At 41.7% G+C, this 27,323-nt stretch overlaps 1 protein-coding gene across 5 annotated transcripts in view; it reads right to left on the bottom strand.

Annotated features, from left to right (window-relative positions):
* Positions 1–27,323, bottom strand: part of Elmo1 (engulfment and cell motility 1) — a 530,953-nt gene that overhangs the window by 377,208 nt on the left and 126,422 nt on the right. For all 5 annotated transcript variants that reach the window (XM_031359616.1, XM_031359615.1, XM_031359617.1 and 2 more), the window contains exon 5: positions 1,444–1,494. In XM_031359616.1, the coding sequence (XP_031215476.1) occupies positions 1,444–1,494 (51 nt within the window). The remainder of the gene's footprint in view (positions 1–1,443; positions 1,495–27,323) is intronic.

Genomic DNA, 27,323 nt, shown 5'->3' with positions numbered 1-27,323 from the left:
AAAAAAAAAAAAAAAAAAAAAAAAAAAGTTCTCTTTTCAAAGAAAACTTCTCCCTACACTGAGTTTTCTGTTATTTCTTCTTACATAGGATTCTCCTCATGGGAGTACATACATGGTTGAGACTAGCCCTCCGACACCCTTCACCTCTCTCAGGCCCTCTCAGTACTCCCCTCTGTTGGACAGTTTCCCCTCCTCATTCACGTCATCACTACATATGGAATATTGTTAGGAACTCAGGGCAGCAGCACAGAGAGCCAGTCTAGACACAACACTAAGACTTGCTATACATGGCAATTAGCAAAGGAAAGAGAAGCACAAAAACCTTAATGTTGTAGTAGCTTCTACGGTCAAGTTAAACAGCAATTCGACCTGATGAATGAAGGCCTATGAAAAGCCCATAACAATTGGCTCAGCGCATATTGTAGCCAGTCAAATCCATACGCAAAGCGTAATCTTTATGCCTGGTGTAAAGGCACTGGAAGATGTCTCCACCAAGTCCAGCAGGCAGCCCACAAAGCTGATCACTGTGTTAGGTTCAAGATGTTACAGGGTAAAATGTTCGAGCTTTTAAGGCTTTCATGTAATTTTCAATGAGAAGAATTTGTGGTAGCTACAGTACCCACACTTTAATTGTAGCCAGATGCTTTTCCCAGTTTTTAATTTTATTTTTAGCCTAGCACATGGCTTCAGTGGAAACTGAGAATGATAGATAGACGATACACATTTCATCACATTTGCAGTGTGAAAATAGTAACACTTGGGGTACTTTGTGCATGTTATTTTTCAGGAAAGCAAGGAACTGCACTTTGGAGGAATATACTTTAAATATGCTCATGTTGCTATGCAGCATCTCCACACATACGAGAGATCACGATCCCAGCTATAGTCTAAATATATTGCAGCATCTTGTTTAGCAGCTTCTATTCGGAGACCTTCAAATGTTTTATATAGACTCAACCGAGAGGGAAACAGCATAAGCCGGCAATGCTCTGGAGCTGATTTTAGGAAATGCTTTAATAACAGACCCAGCCTAGAAAATGATCAAATACCCACCCACCCCAGCCTACACACACGGAGGAAAGGCAACAGTAGGCTCTGATTTTTCATTGCCTGAATCGGTCTGATGGCATGAGGTGACGTTTGAGCAAGTGGGCTAACCCGATCCGACAGCCACTCTACCACTGCACTGTTGAGAACAGCTTCTGGTGTGACTGCCACAGGTGAGTCCTCACCATCCACTGACTTGCCTTCGTCCTGAGACAATAGCACCTCTGTTGTAGAAAAGAGAAAGGCAGTATGCTCCTGGGGGTGTAGAGCCTTCCTGGCAGGAAACTGCACCCCGGGGTTCTGCAGAAGTCACTCTTATTGGTCTCTACCCAGTCACGTACTGCAGACCCAGGGGGGACAATTTTAATGAGAAGCCATAAGCTAAGATCAACTTACTGGAGACGTGGTTAATCGAAGGATCGTGCCATTTTTTATTTCATTGCGATTCTGTAAAAGATGAAAGAAAAGCTTTAATAAATCTTTTAAGTAGAAGTTTGATAAAGAAGAGGGAAAAGGCAAATATAACTCAGTCTTGATTCTATGCAGCATTCTTACGATTTTCTCTGATCTCATTTGTGTAATTTTCAATTATTTCTACAAAGAAGCTTAACTCAAGGAATAGGAATATGAGACCTCAAAATCCAAAAGCAAAATAATAACTGTGACAGTGTACCCAGGGAAAACGGCCTAGAAGGTGTGCACCTGGCCGAACTGAAAATGTGGCTACTTAAAAGCTACATAAAAGACATACTAATATCCACAGAAATATTTACTCAAATCAAAAAGGTTTTGAAAAGTAATCGTAGTAACAGTCGCTTGACCCTCCCTCCAAATAAAAATAATCAAATTGAACATATCTAAAATAGTTTATTTTTATTTTCTGCAAAGCATATCTCAAAAAAGCTGCCACTTAAAGGGTTTCTTGGCATTGGCTGGTTCCTTGGGCATGATCCCTTAAAAAAAACGAGCAGCATGAATGAGCAGATCCTGGACCAGCCTGTGAGCATGGGGCCTCCCTCCACATCCTTAGCAGTGAAAGTTGGATTTCACTGACTCCAGTTCTTTCAACCAGAGCACGCACCATGTTCAGCCCCCTGTAGGTGGTCATCTAGCAGGACTTCCCCTGGCTACAGCCCCAAGGAGCTGAGACTAGGAGGCTCATTTTCCACATTCTTTAAAACAGGCCACAGGCTATGATCCAGCAGGAGTACCCAGGAGGTGGGAAATTCCTCCCTGATGTGTCAAAGGCCCATCCATCACTTGTTCCTGTGGCTAATTTTCACTAGCTATACACAATAAATTCTCTACAATGAACAAGCTGTCAGGGGCCAGCTTGAGCACTCCTTCCCAAAGAAAAGTACTTCTGGGTACTTCACATCATGCACAGACAAGCCTGAAACCCATCCCCAATAAATAAAAAAATAAAAGCTCAACATAGTCCTTTCATCCCTATCTAGAACGTCCCAGAAACGTCAAGCCACCCTGTAGGGAACTGTATCTCTATTACCACAGGGACGAGCAGTGGCCACAGAGCAGGCTGGCTGCGAACAGCAATGGTAATTCACTTCATTTCAAGCTTAATGCATGTAGGGGACTGAAGAGGAAGTCAGCTAGTTGCAAACACTCGTTACAAAGTACTGAGGAAGCTGGCTGCACACAATATCTCCTCCATGGCCAGCTTCTGAGTACACTGAGGAATCAGAGTTAAAAGATGGAGAACTGAAATTCTTCTTAATTAGGGATCCTGGAGAACAGTGGTCTCTCAAAGTAAGTCCTCAGATCAGGGGAGACCGAGCAGGCATGGACCAAAGAAAGAAAAAGTGTGCCCAACCTGAGCTTTCTAATTTGAGAAAGACACCAGAAAAATTTAGAGATATTTTCTCATAGAAACCTAGAGTGGGGAATTAGGTATTTTATTCTTTTTTTTTCAAGTGTCAGTACTCTGTGCTATAGATTTTTCATCTTTAGTATTTATCTAGCCACTATAATAACTCTGCACAATTTTAAAGATCAGAAAGCAGAGCTCATCTTGACCCAACACCAGGGTCAAGACGGGGAGGACTGTGACCCAGGTGACCTCACACTGCTCTACCTGTTCGTCCTGTCTGTTTCCTTCCTGGAGCATTCCAACACTCAGTAAGCTTTTATGACAGCAAAGTGGGAAGATAAAGAAAGACCTGCAAGAGGTTCAGGGGTTCTAGTAGGGGCTGGACTGGGAGAGAATGAAATCTGCCCCAGGCTCCCATGTGGAGTCTTCACTTTCCGCAATTAGAGAGAGACTTCTATGAAGAAAGGAAGAGGTTGGTTTGTCTACTTGCTTAAAGCCAAAGAACTAACTATCTACGCTACTTACAGGCAGAGCTGGGTCCAAATGTCTAGCTAACTGTTCTGATCTAACTCTTCTCCCTGTGTTAGGAAGAACATGCCCTTGCCTGGACTGCGTAGAAAGAGCCAGAGGTGAGCCTCTGCCTACCCTGGAGTTGTTTAACATGAAAGCAGTTTCCCCTGTTCTTACAATGGCAGCCACCACACTCCCATGTCCCTGGGACAACAGCTAACTCTGTCTAATCAGTGATTTGTATTTGGGACAGAGATGGGGCGGGGCAGGGGAAGAGGACAGGATGGGACAGGAAAGGAGGGAGAGACAGAAGAGCTATATCTATAACCATTATAAACTTTTAGCTCCTGAGACAAAGCAAACTGAACTAAGAAAGAATGTCAGTGTTTCTGTATTCAGAAAGAATACAGCCCTGCTTCCAGAACAACATCCTATCAGGAAGATCAACCAGACCACACCTCTTTCATCCTAGCTGTAAAATTCATAAACACAGGGAAAGGTTGTGTTGTTCCAGCTTCACAACTCCCACCGTGGCAGCATTTAGCAGTCATCTGCCAGGAGTGGAAGCTGGAAACCCTGCTGCAAGCTGCATGGATGGCAGCTCGCCCAGCTTCCCCAGGTCATTATAAGGATTCAATGGCTAATCCACTGATGCTGTTTAGAATAAGATTCACACATTGAAAATACACAGGAAAAAAAAGCCAAATGTTTATTACTAAAAATAGCGTCCACAAAACATACTGCTGAACCCTTTCATGTTCATAGCTAGTCCCTATATGTACCCAGTTGTGTTCTGAATGTGAAACGGCCCCATAGGCTCATGTGTTTGAACATTTGGTGCCCAGCTGGTAGCACTGTTTGAGAGCGCTCTGGACCATGAAGAGGCAGAACCTTACTAGAAGAAGTACATCACTAGAGTAAAGAGCCGTGGTTTCGCAGCCTAGCCCCACTTCCTGTTATCGCTCTGCTTCCAGTATACACATAAAATGTGACCACTCGCTTCCGGAGTGCCAGGCCAGCCTCACGTCCCTGCTGCTGTATTTTCACAGCCATGAGGACTTGTATGCCCTCTGGAACTCTAAGAGCCAAAATACAACATTTCTTCCCTGACTTGCTTTTAGTCATGGTATACTATTAACACAGCAACTGAAAAATGACTAACAGACAGGCTGATAAGTAAATTTCACAGTACGCTCTACATTACCCTAAAGACATCAGCACATTCCATCAGAGTAATACATATTAATAAGCACATGTCTTGTCAATAAGCAGATCAACACAGCTATGGGGGAAATCTGTCCTAGAGGGGTTTCCCATCAGAGGCTGGTCACCGCCTAGTCACTCTATTGCCCCTCAGTCCTCCTTGATGCATTCTTCCAAGCACCAACGTTGTGCATGTGCATGTGTGCATGCCTGTGTGTGTGCATGCATGTGCCTGTGTGTGTCCATGTCTCTGTGTGTGTGTGATATTTACTTATCATCTTCTTCATGTTGTCCATTAGTTACATCAGTTCATCCTAGAAAGCATCTCCATGAGAGATAGTATCACAGTAGGATCAAGGCACCTCCTCCATGAGAGTGACCAGTGACTGTATCATAGTAGGATCCCTACACCTACAAAGTCCCACTTCAACGTTCAGTAAACATCTGCTGGATAAGTGGCTATATTACTATGTTCCAGTTCATAAAAGAAACAAACACTGAGACAAATCCAAAATAAAACAATGCTAATTCTCATTCTCCAGAAAGTCAATTAAAAATCCTGACCCACACAACATTTTTCTTCCAGGAATCTCCAGCTGGGGTCAAAGTATGAGTACTCACTGCAAGAGCTTCCTGAAAAGTCCAGAAACTCTAAAACGGAAAGCATCAACTATTTTTAACCCAAGATTCTTTTGACTCCAATTCAAAATCCTCTTCTGTTTCTACCAATTGTGGAATGTATGTAGTATCACGATCCACACATTTAAAATCTCAAGCAAAGTTCTAATTCTCAGTAGACTCTGTTCTTCTCTGATGGTTGTGGCAGCTTGGTTAGGCTCTCTGATATGCCAAGGGGACTGAATACCATTCAACCAAATACTGGTCTTGATGTTGCTATGAATTCTTTTGCAAATGCTCAGTATAACTAATCACCATAGAACATTTAAATCAAAACCCAGTGATTTACTACCTCAATCATCTAAGAATAGCTATTACAAAAAAAAAGAAGAAACTAGCTAGGCATGGTGATACACATTTAATTCCAACACTTGGGAGGCTGAGGAGGGTGGATCTCTGAGTGCGAGGCCAGCCTGTTCTGCAACATGAACTCTAGTACAGCCAAGGCTACACAAAGAAAGTCTGCCTCAAAAAAAAAAAAAAAGACAAAAAACAAAACAAGACAAAAACAAAAAACTAAAGTGCTGTGAATAATTAGAAAAACATGGAACACTACACACAACTGGTAAATAATAGAAGTTTCTCAGAAACTGAGAACATCTTTAGAGCCTAGCAATACATACACAAGCATATGAGCACAAACAATGAAATCACTGCCTGTACAAAACATCTGCACTTGGATTTTTCCTATAGTGGTATTCTTGGTAGCCAAAAATGGAAGCAGCCTATATATCCATCCAGTGAGAAATGGACACAGAAATACGATGGAAGACCAATCAGCCAGGAAAATGGAATTATATTAGTTTGAACAAGGATAGAACCAAAGTCACTACACCAAGGGAAATGAACAAGGTGCAGAATGACGAATACCACATGACCTCACTCATATGTGAAGTACAGACAAGCAGGCGTCCTGGGAGTTGGGAATGGTGGTTGCCAGAGGCTGTGAGAAGGAAAAGCAAAAGACTGAAGGAGTAAGAAAAAAAGAGGTTGCTAAAGAGGAGCTGAGACACAGCTGTGTGTAAGCTAGCACTGTCGAAGTGTCGTTCTACATAGGGAGACTATATAATTATTCTATACTGTGCTTCTCAGAGACCTAGGAAAGGGGATTTGCACACTGTCAGCATTTAAAAATGATAAGTATCTGAGAAAAGAGTTTGTGGAGGAGTTCGGGAGAGAGTTCTGTCAGTAAACTGCCCACTTGGCAAGCATGACAAACTCAGTTCAACCCGTAGTGCCTCTGGAGAAAAGTCAGTAGCAGTGGCCTGTACTTGTAATGCTATACTTGGGAGATAGACACTAGTGAATCCTGAGGCACTGCTGGCTGGCCAGTCTAGCAACATCAATAAGCCCCAGGCCAGTAAATGGCCTGCCAAAAAATAGAGGTGGCAAACGTCTCATGAGGAGTGACACTCAAGGCCGACCTCTGGCTTCTCCTCACAGGGACATATACACATGCACACATTTCTGCACACCTGGGCGTACTCACGCGCACACATGCATGTACACACGCATACACACACACACACATACACACACACTCACGTACACACGCATACACACACACACAAAATCATGTGTAACTGCAATGATTTTATGTGTCAGTTAAAACAAAGAAAAAATTTAAATTTTACAAAGGGAAAAACAGACCATCATAAGACACATTTAGAACAGGCATTCTGAACCCTGAAGTAACACTGCCTGCAGTAAGCAGGCTCCCTCATGCCACCTCCTCAAAACTAAAGAGGAGAAAAGAGGCAAAAAGAGCATCTCTGCCCAGACCTGCCGGGCCTGCACACACTGTATGGGAAGAATGACAAGTGGCCGAGGGAAAGCAGCTAACACTGCTGTCATAGTCACCCACAGAGCCATTGCAGTCTACTCTCACCCAGGAGAGGTGTCTGTGTTTATCTTTCTACCTCGTCCACTCGGCCTCTGTGAGGCCTGGGTGGTAGGATCCTGAGGAAGCTTGCCACTGCTGTCACATCATCTCCTCCAGAATCCATTTCCTCAGTACACGAATGTTCTACTTAGGCTAATCCAGAATTACATCTGGTCAAAAACATAAATGCTCCCTCACCTGTTGCTTACCAAAGACAGCAGAGAACCTCGGGGAGTCCAGACACTACCAATATTAGAAGACTTGGCCCTTAGCAGGCAGGTACCTCCAGGGTCCACCCACAGCCTCCTCTCTCCATTGTTGTCCCTTGTATCTCTCAGTTGTGAGGAGCCCCTAACTTTAGATGTTCTACTCCAAGATAACACTGTTCTTCAGCACCTTTCCTTAAGCATCAGAAAGTGATGCTGCATATAAACATGGCCCCATTAATTTAGTATATGTCCATTTGCTTCACTTTCCCATCTTGAGGCTAATGAAGCCAGTGAGGGCAGTATATGACACATCGGTTGCTAAGCTACAGAGCAATGTGTGTATATGAAAGACAAGAGAGGACCTTTACGAAGGAGTGTATAAAATGCCCTAAAATAAGATATGAATGCTCCCCCAGTGATCTGGCAAAGGGAGAAGTGGGGTGGAAGAATAAAGAAGCCCTTTCCCTACAATAACATGCTCCAGAATGATGGTCAGGGATGCTACGCTTCCCACTCCAGCTGTCGCCTCTGCCAGGTAAAGGTGCCCTTGGCGGTTTCTTCCTCCACTTTTGTCAAGCTCAGTTGTCTCTATTCACATACTTTCACTTGCAGTCTCATATCCAGTTCTCAAGTCAGAAGGCTTAAAAACCGAAACAAAGAACAAGGCCTATTGGCAGAGAAGTTTAGGTCCAAAAGATCTGAAGTCTGCAGTGAGAGAATGTTAAGGTCTCAGAACTGACATCCACACTCAGCAGTCCTCTCTCTTGCTTTCCAATAGTAAGATCTGGGCCAGAAGGATTGGATAGAGGAGTCAACAGCTCCCAGCAGCCCACGGGTGTCCTAGATCAGGCAAATCAGAGTGGATAAACAGGAGACTGCCTATCTTCTTGGAATTTTAATCAAGAGTAAAGCAAGAGATAAAGAACAATATGTTTTTCTGAAGACAAATGAGCTTGTCTTAAAGGAACAGGCACTATTCAACGTCTACTAATGACCCAAAGTGGAAAAGTAAACTTATTTTCCCAGAACAGGAAGTGCCAAGCCCTGGACCTAAATTCAGGTAGAATATACAAAACCCTGTCCTTCCAACATCCTGAAATGTTATCCAGTGTAATTTGTTTATTAGAGACAGGATGTGATTGCTAAAATACTTAAGTGAGTGCAGGCAGTCTCTACATGAAGACGATCATGGCACAGTGTTAGCATTCCATCTGGGTGAGTGGCACCAGCAAAGACGGTGTGGGCAACAGATGGTGAGGTCAACTGTCAGTCAAATCTCTCTAGGGACAGGTGCTATGCTGGAGAACAGTGGTGGGACAAGGAAGCTGAACCAACAGCGGTCTGGATGGGACAATGGACTGAGAGGAAGGAAGCGTCTTCTTGGGCCTTCGCCAGCTGCTAAATCCGCTGGTTTCCTTATCAGCAGAAGGAGGCAAAGGGCCCGCTGCCAAACGTCAATACGCTGTATCTTATTCTCAATAGAGCAAACAGAGAGGAAATATTTAAGGCTCTTGAGCAGGATTACTGATATGATGAAGGAATCTTAGAGAAATAAATCTGTCAGATAGGTGAATTAGACTGGGAGGGGTAAAGTTCAGAAAACCAAGCCTGGAGATGAAGGACTTGAGCAACTGTGTACAGGCTCCAACCCCAGAGATATTGGTCCTCAGCACCTCCCATGGGGTGCAGTCCAAGAGACGATGAGATGATCCCAAGAGTGAATAGACAGTGGATTACCTGATATTAAAATAATAACCCTTTCCTTCCATATGGAGCATGAAAGACAATCAACAAGGACACTTTTTGGTGTATGAATTTTGTCATGTCTGACAAAAGCCTTTAAAATGCTCAAACTCAATATCTATTCAAAATTTTATGGTAAAAAAAAATGAAGGTGCAAGTACTATTTCCTAAAAGATGTCCCTATACCCCATAGTTAAAGCAGAATAAGAAGGTATAAACCAGTCATTTTCTTGTCTCAACTCAAAACCTTAGCCCTGCTTTAAGGCACTGAAGCTGGACCTGAGCCTTTCCCTTGGCCAGCTGGGGAAAATGTGATGCTTCCCCAGTAGAGGGCAATGGAGGCCTTCTCCCCCAGTATTATTCCATGTGAATGGTCTCAGATCTCACATACCCCCAAGCTCCTGGAAAGACCAGAAACCACTTCTAAGAGGCTCTGCAACTCAGCCCTCCAGGATTAAAACAGCTCTGTGGTCCAGCACAGGTCCACTGTTCAAATTGCTTTCCTCTGACCAGTCTGTGAATGGTGAGCAGTTGGAGATGCCTCTGTGGTCCTTATAGTCTCTTCCCAGAGCTACGCAGGGAGGGGGGGTACTCATTGCTGAGCTTAAGCTTCTGCAGATCTTCTTCCACAGACTAAGGACCCCAACCACTTCTCTGCAACTATTCCATCTAAGCTCATCAGAGTCCCTTTCACCCTGACACTCTTAACTACCCAGCTTTTACTAGTAGACCCCTGTCTAAACTGAATTCCTACTGGTTCACCATTGATATGGTTTCTGCACTCTGATTAGATTTGACTGATATTGGTAAGTGTTCCAAATGTTCCTTAGGACAAAGGGAAATTTAAAGAAATGATAGCCAAGCAGGATAGTTATGTAATATGGTCACTAAAGTACTACTGTGGAGGAATGTTTAATGCCTGAGAATACAGAACTTTGTATTGTACGAGAATATGGGAAATGACAGCAAGCCACACTGGAGCTGAACTCTAACTGCATATGCTGAAGAAATACTGATACCCTACGGGGTGACCCTATGTATGGTGTTCTTCTTCTGCAATATGGGAAGGATGACAATAAGAAGGATGCCTGACCCACAATGCCTTGCCCATGTTTTGGACAGAAGAATCCAAACGAATTCCATGCAAACATTGAGCAGTCTAATACTGTAAAAATGGAGACCAAGTTGTCAGCCCCGGCTGATATCAACTTTAATATACCTTCAACCCAAGGGCACAAGCTAAGGGTTAAATGAGTTATGATGGCAAGTCAGAGCCTGTACTCCCAGAAACCCACAAAGTTCCGTAGCCACATCTAGAAAAAAGAAACTCACACTTGGAAGAAGCATTCTAAAAGGCCAGTTCCGGTGACATTAGCAGTTATCACAGGGACTCTAACAGTTTGGAAAGTACCAACTCCTCATCCTGTTCTGGGTAGCACAAGTGCCAACAAGTCTACAGACAGAAAATATAATACAGACCTTCCCACTGGAGAGCTAGGGAAACAAAATGATGGAACACTCAGGAAAAGAAGATTTTCCAGGTGTGAGCTAGTGTGCTGTCCGATGAAAGTCTGAGCATTAGAGCATTCTTCCTTGCTATGAGCTTAGCCGTGGGTGACAGGAAGGCCTGACTCAGTCCCTGGCTTCAGTGATAGCAGCTTTGTCATCTGAGCATTCGCTATTCCTGGCACACAGAAGGCTGGCACAGGAAACACATGGCTGGCTGCTTAGTTTTATTGTTGTTTGCATTTTAATCATTTTACTTATTTTATATGTATGGGTGGTTTTGATTGCGTATATATCTATGTATCACATGCATGCCTGGTGCCCACAGAGGCCAGAAGACTGTATAGGATTCCCTGGAACCCAGATCACCTTGGCGAGTATCTATGGCTCCTAACTGCTGAGCCATCTCCCCAGCCCCCTGCTGCTTAGAATTTATTGTCTACTTGACACAACCCAGATGCAGCTGAGAAGGAGGAACCTGAGTTGAAGAATAGCCAGCAGAGAATTGGCATGCAGCATGTCCTTCAGACACATGACACATGCCAAAGATGGTACAGGGTTTGTATCTTACCTCTGCACACCCTCTTGTATACCTCAAATCAGGATTACTTATGATAATAATTCAATGTTGAAGCTATGAAAATGGTTGTTGGGTTGTACTGTGTAGAGAATGTAGACAAGGGAGAAAGGTACTACACGAATTGTACTTTGTTCAGATCCAGGAATGTAGAAAACATGGGTACGAAGTAATGACCACATGTATGTAACATTCCTCAGTACTAAATGAAGATAGTCACAATCACACTACATAGTGCCATTGTTAGATTAAAACCAGCCCTCTGATTGACATACTCAATGCATGTACTCAATACATGTATACTCAATACATGTATAGCCATTGCTCAGCTATATTAAAGAAGATGTAGTTTAGGTGACAGATTTTGAGGAAATGGAGGAACTGCCACGAGAGAAGCATGAGTCTCAGGCAGATTAACCAAGCATAGGTCAGCCCATTCATTTGAAACTCCTGCCTCAGACACCGTGGATGGGGATTCTCTTTCATTTTTTTTGTGGTCTTAGATGTCTCAGGCGTCTGCAATCCATGGATCTCATGTCGAAACAATGTTTTTGAGTGCGTGAAATGAAACCTGCAAGCTTGCAAACAAGTCAAATGGCTACTTGAATATTTTTAAACAGTCTCATAGTAGTGAGTGCACGCTCTACTTTAGCAACAGAGGGATGGGCAGACAGTATTTTACGTGTTGTGGGCCACAAAGTGTCTATGGCAAGAGAGACACAGAGATGAAAGGGCACACCAAGAATCTTAATGTGCACAAACAGATAACAGCATGGATTTATTTTATAGGTTTAAGTTACTGTCCTCTGAACTCAGAGATTTTTTTTAAGGTAGGTTTTTAGGTCTAAGAGCTAATAAAGTATAATTTCTAATAAAATACAGTGGTCATGAGTGATCCTTTGAAGATTCCCACACTAAGAGTAGGAGATAGCTCTGGTTCCTACTAGTTCCACAGGCTCATCTGCTGTTTATATGACACTTATAGTTTGATAGGTACCTTCCCGATAGAACAATTTTAAGCTGACTTTCATTCACATTTCATAGACAACAGGTTAAAATAAAGGCCCTCCATAATACTCACAAAATTCCTACCATGGTTTTAGAAGACTCAGCCCAGTGTGTCCCTAGCCAATATTTACACTCATGTCTGACACACCACCCACGCCAGCCCAATGTCCCATTCCCTTTTGTTCTCTGACACACCGAGTTCTTTCATGCTTCAGGGCTTCAGTACTGCCTGTTCTGTGCTCTACAGTGCTATGATCTGGCTCCCTTTTGTTCTTTTTACAGAGACAGCCCCTTGTGCTTTATAGTAATCTTGGCCAGGATGGACAGTCAGGGCGTTTCAGGGGAATATAAGTTGCGCCAGAGTTGGCATAAGCAGAACACAGACCCAGAGCACAGGCCTGGGCCACAGGTAACACACATCATGACAGCAGAACCCTTGCTTAATCAGAATGTCTCTTGAGACTCATGTGGTTAGAGAAGCAAGAGACATGTAAGTCCCCAACTCTCAAGACCAGGTGCATACATCTGTATCCTTCATTCATCTATATTTGCATTATTGTAAACTTGAAGCTAGCCAAATCTTATTTTTGATCCATTCTTAAATATATAGTGCACAGCTGTGCTCTCAGAATAAACTAAAACAGAAATACACACCATACTCTACCCACATGACTGTTTTACGCCAACTCTAAATAAAAATGGATACTTTGTTCATTTTCTAGAAAGTACTGATCTCTTTCTACACCCACAGGAATATGTGCTTGGGAAGAGTGGGCATCTTCTGCGTTTAGTTCATCACAAAAGCTAAAATACAGTCAGTATATGCTGTCTCAATAAATAGAATAAATATTTTAATAATGGCAGAACCTGTAGGAAGAGGCAAAATACATCCAAGAACTAAAGCTCATAGGCCACTTAGGACTTAAAAGACAGGAATAATAATCTTTCTTCCCAAAACTTAAGTCGCAAACCCTTCCCTAAGCCATAACCTTCAGTGATCCAGTGAATATTTATTTTATTGAGCACTAGTATCATTGGAAACTGAGCTCATGTTCTACCACTGATGTATGTTTCTACATCAGTGTGCCAAGTACAAACGAGTCATACACCAGCACTCTGTAGGGCCAAGTTACAAAGTACCCCAGACATTTACCCCTTCTGAACTTTGAGCCTCAAGCTCTCTCTAGATATGTTCCCAGAAAGCCACCTGTTCCAGCCCTAAAGAGAAGCATCCTTATATAAGAGGAAGCCAGTAAGATGATTCAGAAAAACAGGATATAGACTCAGAGCTAGAATCAACCAGCCCAGGAACCCACATCAGAGAGCAGGCTTTCACAGAGGCTCCACCTCAGCCTCGTTCCCTCCGTTTCTCTCTTCTCCTGCTACAGCCAGAAGAGAAATTAGAACTTAAAGGGGCATTTCTAGCAGATATTAAAAGTGGCACATTTAAAGAAAGAGTTAAATACTCTCAGTTTTAAAAGTATTAATATTTAAATGCACACAAGATCCCAGTTAAGGAAATAACTAATCAATAGGCTACCTTCCTTCCTTCCTTCCTTTTTTCCTTTTTATTTTTTCTCACTTTTTCTCACTTATTTAATTTTTAGGTTTTTTTTTTTTTTTTTTTTTTTAATCAGAGTCTTACTATGCAGCTCTGGCTGTCCTGGAATCTACTATGTAGAGCAGAGTGGCCTTAAACTCACAGAGATCTTACTACCTCTGCTCCCAAGTATAAGATTAAAGGTGTGTGCCACCATTCTCATCTTCTCCAACAGTTATTTTCAAAAAGATAGAAACTGGCAAATGCTGCAGAGGCTGTGAATCAGAGGGAATTTCAACACCGTTGGTGGAGATGTCATATTAGAGCAGACATTATGGAAAACTGTTTGGAAGTTTCTCAAAACACCAGAAATAGAACTACCATATGGAGTAGCAATTTCACTCATGAGTATATATCCGAAGGAAATGAAGCCAGTATACTGAAAAGACATCTGCACTCTAGTGCTTAGGACAGCACAATGCACCAGAGCCATGACAGCAATCACCTAGGTGTTCCTCAGGGGATGCGTGGATAAAGAAACTGTGATACAGCCATGTAGATACACAGTACTATTTAGCCATAAGCAGAATAACTGCTACATAACAAATGTAATAATGCAATTATGTATACACAACAAAATACAATATTAAAAAAGCCATAAAATGTGTGTGGAATTCAGCATACCAGGCGAACACTGCCCCCTTTCTCTGGAGCTGCACACTGAGTGCTAGGACAAGTCTTCCTTCACAGCGGTCTGTCACTCCGTGGGCCCTGACCCTACATATACCTGAGTACTAGTAATGCAGTGAATACGATTTTTAAAAGCTAATTCAATTAGGATTGACATTTTCCTTAAGAGCCTAACTAAAGATAATGACCAGAGAAAACATTTATTTAGTAGACTTATTCGCTGCCATGAATGTGTCTGCCCAAAGGAATTAGCTAATTGTTTTTAAGGACACCTATTTAGTAAATTAAATGCCTTGTTCACAAAAGGTCTGGAATGAGATTTGAGTCTCTTACTATAAAAAGATCCAGCTAAGCAAGGTAGTATGAATCAGAGAAGCACTGAGTAATCTGAAAAGAAAAGATACTAGCAAAACAGGAAGGTTTAGATAAAACAGAATAAAAACCTAAGAAGTCCAGATAGCTGTCCCCCACAGAACCAGTGGCAATTTCTTCATCTCTTTGATATTTCACTTTATTAATCTATGCAAAAGGGGAATGTGATTCACAAAATATCTCTATCTTTGCAGAAGATAAACTTAATGGTATTTCTTATGCAAGAAAACACTCAACAAATGGTACACTAATAGCCAAGAAAGGTACCATTTATGAAGATTACAAACATATGAGCTAGCTAAGCAATATACACAAGATCTTTAAGGAAAAAAATGATAAAGCTTTTATTAATCAATGTTCTAATGTCAGTATGGGTGATATAGTCAATAACTGCAAGAAAGCAATCTTCCCAAAAATTAGGTCAGACATTAAAATTCTATTTTAAGCAAAATACTAATGGGATTTAGCAAGCAACTGTTAAAGGGTATATGGTAGAATAAATGACTAAGAAAGTTGATTTGTGCCAGGCGGTGGTGGCGCACGCCTTTAATCCCAGCACTTGGGAGGCAGAGGCAGGCAGATTTCTGAGTTCGAGGCCAGCCTAGTCTACAAAGTGAGTTCCAGGACAGCCAGGGCTACATAGAGAAACCCTATCTCGAAAAAAAACGAAAAAAAAAGTTGATTTTCTATGAAAAGAAAAAAGAAAATGAAGAGGGGAAGGGTAAAGGAGTAAAGTAGTGGGGGTGTGAGGGGAGGCCCAGAACTGGATTCCATCCCCTAGAAATAAAGTCTTGTTATGAAGTTGTAAGCAGTCAGAGCTACCTGGTAATAGTACAAAGTACAGAAGTGTAGGGGCCCCAATCACAAAAACCTGACAAGCTGCACCAGGAACAAGGCAAGCCAAGTGCAGGTGGAAAGAGACAAAAACAATCCCAATAAACAAAATTAACATGATTGACTCCATTCAAAGGAATTAAAGGGAATTTCAGCCTCATTCTTTTGCACACGATTCAGAGTGTCAAACTGGATTTATGACATAAGAAAATTAAAACTTTCAAATTTGTGAAAAGAAACGTAAGAAAATAACTTGAAAGTACATGAAAAAAGAGAAAGTGCTTTGAAAATACTGAAGCCAAATGACAAAGGAAAGTGAATCAAGAAGATCACGTGAAAATGTTTTTTAATAAAGGTCTGTTTGGTAACACCATAGGCAACTCCTTAAGACAAGTGCTCACATACCACAAATGGACAAAGATTGTGCTGGTCATTTTAGAAGCGAAATCTGAGTAGAAAGTAATTAAGAGAAAATAATTAAGAGAAAATGTGCTCAGCCATAGCAGTTAGGTAAATGCAAGTTGACACCACAAAAAAAGTCCCATGTCACCCCATCCAGGGGGCTTACGAGAGCAGGAGACAGACCACACTAGTTTATATCAAAGAATAGAAACTTGAAGCTTGAGGGTGCGGCTAAAGCTGGTAGAGCCACAAAGTCCTGCAGCACTCCATGTTGTAGCCAACCCAGTATGTGTCTGTACTCCGTTCTAGAAAAACTTTTAAATGGTTCCACACAAGCATATCGATAGCCCAGCACTGTGGCAACAAAAGCAAGGAAAGCAACTGATTATTTGTTAGAAAATGGTCATGTCCACTGCTTTGTGCATGCCATGGGACATCATGTGTTATTCACCCCCCCCCAAAAGAAAATGTTACCCAATGAAAAATTCAATTGCAAATAGTTACTTTCAAGAAATAGCAATGATTTACTTTTTTAAAAAAATATTTATTGTTCTTTTCTGTATGAGAATGGTTTGCCTGAATGTATGTATGTGCATCGTGTGTGTACAGTGTCGGCAGAGCCCAGAAGAGGATGTCAATCCCCTGGAATTGGAGTTAAAATTGTGAACCAACATATGAGTTTAGGGAGCTAAAACTAGGTCTTCTGGAGGAGCAGTGACTGTTCTTCATTGCCGAGACATCTCCCCAGCCCCCCTTTCCCAATTATTTAAAGTTTTAAATATTAGGCAATACAGTATATTATACATGAATATACAGATATACAGAAACCCTATCAAAGATTCAGAAGAATGCCCACCGCCTTCAGGCTACCATTTACTTCTGTGGAAGGGAGAACAGAGGAGCAGCCTGGGAAAATGAGGCCGGGCTGTGCCAATAGCCAAAGTACTAACAGCTATTATCATCTAGGTGGTAACCTGAGGGTGTCTCCTATTCCATTTTGTATACTTTTGCTATATTTGGCCCAATTAAAATGTTTCAAATGTCAGGGTCTCCAATGGAGGAGTTGGAGAAAGGACTGAAGGAGCTGAGGTGGTTTGTAGCCCCATGGGAGGAACAACAGTATCAACTGGCCAGACACACCCCCCCCCGGAGCTCCAGGGGACTGGACCACCAACCAAAGAGTACACATGGAGGGACCCATGGCTCCAGCAGCATATGTAGCAGAAGATGGCCTTGTAGGACATCAGTGGAAGGAGAGGCCCTTGGGCCTGAAGGGGTTCGATGCCCCAGTGTAGGGGAATGCCAGGGCAGGAAGGCGGGAGTGGGTGAGTGGTGGGTGAGGGAGCACACTCATAGAGGCAGGGGGAGGGGGGATGTTATAGGGAGTTTCCGGAGGGGAGACCTGGAAAGGTGATAATATTTGAAATGTAAATAAAGAAAATATCCAATAAAAAAGTTTCAAACATGGGAATGGGGACATCTTCGTGGAAACTGGGGTGGGATGGGGAGAAGGTATAGGATGTAGAACAGTCAGAGATTGGACCAGGAGGGGGATAAAATCTAAAGTGTAAAAATAAAAGGAAAAAGAAAAAGAAAAAAGTTTCAAACTATGCTTTAAGTAACTTCAACTCTTAAGGAAAGCACCATTACGCATGTAGAACTCCTATCTGAATCAACATTAGTAGCTGGGTTTCTTCTAGCTATACATTATTCTGCATGTAATAAGAGAAGACGTAAAGAGAAACATGTATTTTAAAGCAGTGTGCTGCTTCTAAGGCAGCCTCATACAATCCTGCTCTTCTTCCCTTTGCCAACAGCCACATTCTTAAAACACCACAAATGTAGTCTTCTTACAAAGTGGCTATTAGCCAGACAGTGGTTTTCAAATAATGGAACCCATTTTATTCTGAAATGGGCAGAAAAAGAATCTCAGATGATGCCCCAGAAACAAAAATAGACAAAGAAGCATTGCATTGGTACCAGCGTGTGCTGATGGGCTTGTAAATGCATGTTTTATTGATATAATCAACAGGAATAGTCAGAACTTCTTATTTACATAAAAATTCAATAGCCAGCGATACAGCTGATCGTTATAATAATATAGCAATATTCTGTGTACAGTTTGCCTTTTGTGTTCTGTTTCCTGGCTCAGGATGGGGGGATTCTGCATTTCCTTCTTGGTGTCCTAGTTTTCTAAGGCTGCCTAATGCATTATCACAGAGCCAAGTTCCTATTGGTCAGAAGACTAGCTTGCCTGAGCGCAGCCATCCATTCTGGGACTCTAGGGCTGAAACCAGTATGTGAGGTAGCACTGAGCTATGCCTTACCTGGAACCTGAATCCTCATCAGAATTCACTTTCTCTGACTGACTGGATTAAGTCCCTATGGCCCCATTTCCCAGCTCGAGCTCTTAGCCAGAGACCAGACTCTGCTTATACACAGGACTCTGTAGATCTTACCTTCCGCTCTCACCCTGTCCACAACATGCACTGTGTTCCTCCTTGGAGTCAGCAGAATATCTCCTCATGCTTCTCTCTTTCATATAGGATCATTGCCCCTCTGACTAATTCACAGATAACTGATTGCAGACCTTAATTATACTATAAAAACTTCATGTGGCATGATCACAATACTGATAGCTCCTCCTACTTCTCAGTCCATGTCATGCTCAAGGCAAGAGAATTACACAGGACCTTTAACAACAGGGGCTGGGAATCTTGCAGACACCCACATGTAAATTGGATACTGTGTATAGTAACCCTATATAGCCACTTACGTGAGTCCTCAAGATGCTTGGAAATGAAGGAATGGGTCTACCTCTGTCTTTCTTGCTTCATCTCCCTCTCATCCACTCCCTCTTCCTCCCTTCTCTCCCCATCCCCTTCTCTCACTCTCTCCAGTGTCTCACTATATAATACAGGCTGGGCTTGAGCTCTCCAAGCTTTTACCTCAGTCTCCTCAGTGCTGAGAGTACAAGGGTCTGACACCATGGCCATTTTTGGATCAGGATCTTTTTTCTTTCAGTTGTGCATAGCCAACGTTCAATTACAACTCTCATTCTTTAAAACACATACAGGAAGCCTTACAAAAACTTAACAAAAAGTAGTGCAACGAGGTTTTTATCTTCCTTGTACATCTGACATGACCTCAAGCCAACACACTCCAGCATCTACCTCCCAGTAGCCAAGAGTATCAGGGACTACAGGTAACTAGCTTGGACTGATTCTTTTGAGTGAATTAATGTTTGACTTAAGATAAAAGCCATCTTCTCAATCAAGTACACATTTGTTGAAACTGTAAATACATGCACCAGGGAGGTGGAAACGAAATGCTTCCTACTGAAGTATCTGAAATCAGTGTGATCGGGTCATTATTAATCCTAAGAACACCTGCCTTCACAGGGCCACTGTCTGTCATTAACAGTTAGCTTGGTCTGTTGGTGGAGTTCCAGTTGATCATTTTACTTGTGCTTAAACAACTCAAAGCAATTTGTCTTAGGAGATCCTATTAATAAAATTCTTTGTTTCCTCGACTGTTTAGAAATATAGAGGATCCTGCTTTCAGTTGTAATTCTGACCCTGTATACCTGGGTGGTCTGAAATCCCCAAAGTTCTAGAACTTCTAAATCTTAAAATGTCCTGGCACCTAAGGGCTTGCCCGTGAACAGGCTCTACAGATGACCTTGGGTGACGTAATTTCTTGGGAGTTAGGATTCAACTTCTGCCTGTAGTTTATAAGCAAAATTAGGGACTTCCTGAAACACTTTATAAATGAAATACTTCGGTATAATCTTTTAAAAGCAGAGAGAAAGAACAAATCAGAGAGTAGTACTGTTCAAAAGCACAAATATAAATAAGATATCAACAGAATTGAATTGGGAACTGGTCCGCCTTTGCAAACATTGACAAATAGGGAGGACTACAGGCTACCATACTAGACTATTCCGCTGCCATCATTTCATTTAGTCTTCATTCCACAATGAAGTAGGCTCTGTATATTAACTACTATGTTAAAATGCCTATTATACGTAACACTAAAATGTAACCTATGAACATGTACAAATACAAATGCACTCTTTATACCAACTATTTCAGTTTATATGCCAAAATGCTAGTTTTATCCTAATAATTTAATAAGTAGGATTTTGAAATTTCAGGTTTAGTCTACTTTAAAATTTCTTCTCTACATAAATGTTTCAGGAATATAGTGAGATTTCATATTTGTTTGCTTAAGAGCTGAAGATCCTAAAATAAGTTTTATGAGATTTTTTTAAATTAGTGAAGTATTATGAGATTTTTCTTTAGTATTAGAAAAAATGAACATAACTGCTATGCTTTGAAGTTGCAAGAGAGCGTGTCTAAGGACCAAGGAAGGAAGGAAGAGGGCCAAGTGCGATGGCTAGACAGGTTTACTGGAGTTGTCCAGAATCCTAAAGAGGAATTTGATCCCTGAGACCCATATGGTTGAAGGCCAGAACACTTTTGCCCATATTGTCTCCTAATCTCTATAAAATCACTGTAGTATTGTGCACACTTCCTTATACACACACATAAATCACACACACACACAAGATCTTTCTGTGTCATCCTGGCAAGCCTAGAACTTCTGCTTAGACGAGGCTATCTTGAACTCATAGAGATCTACCTGTTTCTACTTCCTAATTCTTGATGTGCTCCACAAAATCCAGCACCAAGAAATTGACTTTTAAGTTCACTTTTATTGCCTCCTCCCCACCCATTTCCATAAAAGTACAAGGTGTGTTTTATTATACTTGATAACCAAGGTTACCCTAACTTCGGTCACATTTGGGGACTGGAAAGGCTCTTAACTGGACCAAGGTCCCCATAGCTCCTCTGCTCAGAGCACCAAGTATCACAGTGAAAAGTAGTTACTGAAACCAAGACAGAAAAGATAGAAACTATGGTAACTTCCCCCAAATCTGGACTCAAATCAATGGGCCCAGGACATGCTTCTGAGAACATATGACATGGCTATTTCTTCCTTACCAGTTAAGAAAAAGCAGAGAGAATCTTCTGTGTGTTTTTAACGTTTTCAAATATATTTATTCATTTATATTCATAGTGTTTTGCCTGCATGTGAATCTGTGTTTGAAACTTATGCCTGGTGCCCAAAGAGACCAGAAGAAGGCATGTATGTATGTATGTATGTATGTATGTATGTATGTATGTGTGTATGTATGTATATCTGCATGAGTGTTTTGCATATATGCATGCCTGTGTGTCACATGTATGCCTGGTGTTTAAGGAGGCCAGAAGAAAGCATCAGATTCACTGGAACTGGCTTTTCAAGTGCTTGAGAACCATCATGTGGGTGCTAGGAATCAAACCTGTGTTCTCTGCAAAGGCAGCAAGTGCTCTTAACCACTGGGTCATTTTTTTCTAGCACCAAGGATCTTTTCTTGTGTGTCCTTCATGGAAATATGGTTCACTGCTGCCTTCCATACTCATGACATACACTTTCTTCTATTTTTTTCCTTCTTCTTTCACTGCTTAAGTGAAATCTAGCAAAGGTAGGAGCCAGTTTCTACTCTGATGACCTCTGAAAGAAGGGTGCCTCCCTCCAAATTTTTCCCTGATAAAGATGTCAAGGATGGTAGGACATTTTATCATAAAGCCCTCAGCGTTCTTTGTTATGCAATCTATGGACAAGAATATTCTAGACCTTGGCTCTTGAGTCTGGGCAGGCCAGGAGTGCTCAGATCACCAGAGCACAGTATACTAACCAACAAGATCTCTGAGGTTATGCTACAAGAAACCCCGTAACTGGTGCCTTACTCTCAAACTGGTGCCTTACTCTGCAAACAGGCTCCATCCCACACAGCTGAACAAGAGAGCTGTGTGGCTACCAAGCTAGGAGGATGCTCAGGCCATACATGGATGTCCAGGTAGTAGGGAGAGGAGACCTCAATTTACCATGCCCTCTGAATCCAGAAGAAGGCATTCACGTATGTATGTATGCATGTACAAATATATGCATACATGTATGTACCTCTGTATGGGTATTTTAACTATAGGGATGTCTATGTGTCACACATATGCCTGATACCCACAGAAGCCAGAAGAAGGCATTTTGGGAAGGAGTCTTTTGAGTCACCATAGCCTACAAGTAAAGACACTTCTAAAGGATTCCAGCACGTGTCTTCTAAGCCGTGGCCCAGGCACCAAGTAATGAAAAGCCACTGGCTCTGCTTTGTTACATCCAGACACATCTGGCCAGAAACTTCAGTGAAACCAATCACAGCCATCAAGAATGAGTTTTATTTTAAGTTACTAATTATGAAGTATTTTTTAGAAAGAGGAATAAATAACTAGAACAACAGAAATCAGTAAAGAAAAAAAATTATAGAAACCAGTAAACAAAAAATTATACAATAATTATTATCTTAACTGACCATAGTGGAAAGAATAGCAACCGAGTGGCCCATATGCCACCTCTGTGCTGCTGCAGGCACGCTGCTTTTCATGGGACAGAAAAAAACCAACCCCCTTCCTCTGTTCTCCCCACAGCCTCCTGACACAGTTCCACCCTTCTTCCTTTCCTCTTTTCCCTTGCGCTCTTGCCAACGCCCATCTCTACTTGGATAACATAAGCTGAGGGCAGCTAGCTTTGGTTTTGGTCACAGAGAGCAGAGAATGAAATGGTTGCCCAACTAACTGTCAAACAGAACCATTGATAATCATAAAAATCCTTTTGACAGGTTTAGCAAATGCTTTAAATATATAAAGCAAGGTAAAAAATAATGCAGTAAAAACAACAACAATCAAAAGAAGCAACAAAGTATCTAATGTTGCATGAATGTTTTTTCTTTATACACACACACACACACACACACACACACACACACACACACACAATTACTCACAAATACACATGAAAGCACACTGGGCTTCCATTCCTAAACTGAGGAAGAAAATCTAATACTGATTTAAAAAGAAATCTCTCTGATGCATAAACACAGGAGCAGGGTTGCACTTAGAAGCTTTCAAGACCCTGGCTTTGGAGCATGTGATAAGAGACACAGGCCCAAGCTTAGAAATGATTAGTTCGATAATGAGCTTCTGGGTCTCACTTTTGCCTGTCTGTTTGGAAAGGGTGGGCTGCTGTCTCTGAGATCATTTGCAGTCAGAGGAAAAGAAAACCTGTCTTTGAAACAAGTCCGGGAGGAATTCTGTCTTTTGAGGAAGTTAATGTGTCCTTCATTCTGCAGCCGAACACCACACAGTTAAATGTTTCAGAAGCTGAGTCAATCTGCTCACTGGTTTGGTAGCTGGACTGCAGAACATGGAATCATGATGACCTCTGGCATTTATCTTTCCCTGTAATTCTAGAAGCAGCCATATCTTACCAAGCATAAGCCCCAGAACCCAGGCAAACAAGGCATCCATCTATGTAATCATCCTGTTTGAACCAATATCAACGAGTCAGTGGTAAACTTAAATAGCATGTCATGGAACCCACTGCCAGCTGAGGAATGCTGACAGTGTCACTGCCCTTCTGGCTCACACCCCCTCTCATTTATGTGATTCAACTTAGACTGTCTTTTCTCTTCATCTTGAAGTTTATGCATGTCCAAGTCCCTGCTAAAGGAAAAACACTGAGTAATTCAAAATGAGGGCTTTTATCCAGTTGTCAAACTGTAATTACAAAGTTCCAAAACCACCCAAAATATGTTCTTAGAGATTTCAGAATGTCTACTGCCAGTTTAGTTGAGTCACTAAGAGCAAATGCACCAGAATATAACAGAATGTAAGAGAGGTGCCCTTGACAGCAGAGGCATTAGCTGTCCACTGGCATAACCAGCGCCAGGGCAGGATGAAGTCAGGACAATGTGAAGGCTGTGTATTTGTGTGGGGTGTGTGTGTGTGTGTGTGTGTGTGTGTGTGTGCGCGCGCTTGTGTGTGTGTGTGTGTGTGCACATGCAGTGTGTTCATCTGTGTGGTTTATAATGTGTGTGAAGGTATGTGTGCATATATGACATTTGTGTGTGTGGTGTATGAGTGAGGGTATGTGAGTATATGTGCCGTATGTGGTGTATATGTGTGTGCACATATATATTTATGCATGTATGTGGTATGTATGCATGTGTGTGTGTAACATGTATGGTCTGTGTATGCTGTGTGTGTTTCAATTTTTATATGCCATGCTTGATGGATTCCGAAAAGGGAAACAGGGTCCAACAGTAGTAGCTCTATTCTACTGCAATCATCCTTCCAAAACCAAGTACCAGGCACACTCTGTAACTAGCATTTCACCTTTAATTGAACCCCCCTTCCTTTGATCTTCAACTATGGAACTGGGAAAAATCCAATGTGCTCTTAAAGTAAATATTAATACTAACAATCTTCAGGATTTCCAATTAGAGAAACTAAAAGTGTAGGGGTGAGGGTACGGGTGACAAACTAATTCTTGGCTCGTGGTTCACATGCTACAAACAACTTACAAGAGGACCTGTTTCCAACTGTTTTCCCCGTGTCTGCTCCAATCTGCATTCCTAGTGGCTGACTCGAACAGTTATGTCCAAATGTTCCCATGGTTGCTAGGATATGTGTCACAGGGTATGGTAAGACTTTCTCTCCATTTAATGAAAAATAGTATGTGGACTGGGGGAAGGGAGTCAGCTACACTTTCAAGTCAGGGTCAATGTCTTCCTTTCTGGAAACTTCTATATGCATATAAGCTGATGAGTCTCTTATTGCTTCTGGATCCTCAGAAGCAGAGTGTACACTTCCACTCACCAGGTTGTAACAATATCCTATGTAGACCTGCATTATTTAGAAGTGCTAGGGTATTTCCTATGTGATACTGGAAGTAAATCTCTAGTCCTGCCTTATATCTGAAAACTACTGTTTTAGAAGACAGAAATATCCTCCAGAAAATCATGGCTTTGCTGCCCAAAAAAAAAAAAATGAAGCGTGACAGAACACTACCATGTTGTTGTAGTTATTGTGGTCCTCTGAATGACAATGGCCTCCATGTACTCATACCTTTGAATGCTTGTTCCCCAGCTGGTGAAACTCTCTTTGGAAAGGATTAGGAGGTGTGGCTTTCTTGGAAGAAGTATGCAACTGAGGGTAGGCTTTGAAGTTTCAAAAGCCCTGTTAGCATGCACATAATCTTAGTCTCTGTGTTTCTCTGTCTCTCTTCTCTTCTTCCTCCCTCCCTCCACCTCTCTTTCCTCTCACTTTCTCCTTAGTTATATGGATGAGACATAAGCTCTCAGATGCTGATCCAGCGCAATGCCTGCCTACCCGTTGTCATGCCCCTATCATGATGACTCACAAAAGCATTCTCTGAAATTTTAATCTCCAAATTAATTTTTTTCTATAAGTTATCTTCTCCATAGTGTTTTGTCATAGCAAGAAAAAAATCACTACGATAGGTATATTTAGGATGTGTGAATTTTAGCTCCATAGTAACAATAGAGAAATAGAGAAGTATTGCGTTCCACACAGCAATGTTTTAGTAAGACACAGAATTAAAGTAGTTCAATTATAAACCTATCTAATTCAAATTATATTCACAATAATCTTTACCAACACAGGCCTTGCAGTCGTCAGGTGAGATCAACTAATCTGTCTTCATACTGAAACCTCCAATGGGGACAAAGACTTTTTCTACTTTATCTCACTCAATCCATCACACACACTGAGCTGTCAAATATAAGAAAAAAATTCTCCCTTTCTACATTCTGCACACTGATCTACTGGAAAATATTACATATATTTTCCTATTTTTCCTAATATAAAAAGTTAGAAAAAGTATACATATTTAAAATTAGAAACACCTGAGCAAGAAGTAAATTCTAAACATTAAGTTGAAGTTTGGTGTGTCAGTTGGGTAAGTATATATTGATATTTTATCTGACTGTGAAAATAGACTTAGGAAAAGATCATCTGAAATAAGTAAAGATCATTTCAAGTACAAAGGTTTTATAACCATTAGTAGGTTGCCAAGGAGGTGATGAACAGTAAACTTAAGAAGGCAGATATCTCTTCCTTTTGCAGGCCTAGCTAGTCTGAAGCTCTCCTGCAGACCAGGAGATACTCCTGCATACTCAGAGATAGAGCAGCCTTTGCCTCCAAAGTACTGAGATTAAAGGCAAGAGCCAACACAGCTTGATGCGTTCCACTCCACAGAGTCAAAAATAGAAACCAGCATTTATGTCAGTCTATGTGTATTCCAAGCCAATCCTGAATTCTTTTCCTATCCACAATGAATTGGATTTTTTCATAATTTCTACCTTTGACGGACTTATGCTTCCACCACAATCAATCAGAGTAATAATTGCCCAAACATTTGTGGTCAAGTCCAGCTTCGAATTACCTCAGAGCTTTCATAGAGTTTTAGAATGAAGCTAAAAATCTCACAACACCCTAAAAGGGCCTGAAAAGTTGTGGCCTAGGCAACACTGTCCAGCCACATTTAGCCTCTTAGCCTTGGCTCTTCCTGACTGCTCTTTGCAAGTAAATAATCTGGGTCTGTGTTGTTTGTGTGGTTTTATTATTTGGTTAAGTTTGGTTTGTTTCCTCTAAACAGAATCTCACTATGTAGACCAGGCTGGCCTCAAACACAGGGCTATTCTCTTATCAAGGCCTTGCCATGACAGTTGACAACCAGCTACTAAAATGAGCCATGTTACTGTTATCCATACCAAAACCCTCTCTTTTCTTTAGACGGTCAGTTAAATATCTCTTGTTGAGGACTTCGTTAAGCTCAGGCACAAGTTTCTTCTGTTGCACGTACTGCCATTGTAACCAAGTGACTGGGGTGAGTGTCCGTGAGAATCAGGAAGACTGGAACTGTGGAACTGTATACAAACTTAGCACTTAGCACAGTGCCTGGAACACACTGGAGAACTTACCACGACTACCAGAGTCCTGTGCTTGACAAAGTCTGGGAACAGATAGTCAAGTAGCTAACAAATGCAATGTTAACAAATGTCCTGTTTGGTCACAAGGCAAGCAAAGGCTTCTGCAGCACATGCTTTACAGAGGAGACACCTGTATGGGTGTCAGAAAGAAAGAAGAGGCCAAGGAGAGAAATGTGTGGAATCGGGAAACCCACAAGGGCTAAGCATCCGGGGAAAGTAGGGTCCAAGAACCTTTCTCCTCACTCATACATGCTTGCTAAGAGCCAAGCCTGGAAGAACTACTCAACTCTGCAGGTGTGAACACTTTCTGTTCACACTTTACTGAGGTGTAAAGTTTGCTGGGTGCCACGCACACTTGCGTGATGGCGGTATTTGAGGCGAAAACTTCAAGGAAAGTCAGCCT

This window comes from Mastomys coucha, unplaced genomic scaffold, assembly GCF_008632895.1.
Source record: "Mastomys coucha isolate ucsf_1 unplaced genomic scaffold, UCSF_Mcou_1 pScaffold7, whole genome shotgun sequence".
In the NCBI taxonomy this organism is placed as follows: Eukaryota; Metazoa; Chordata; class Mammalia; order Rodentia; family Muridae; genus Mastomys; species Mastomys coucha.
This window is presented reverse-complemented; position numbering and strand designations above follow the sequence as displayed.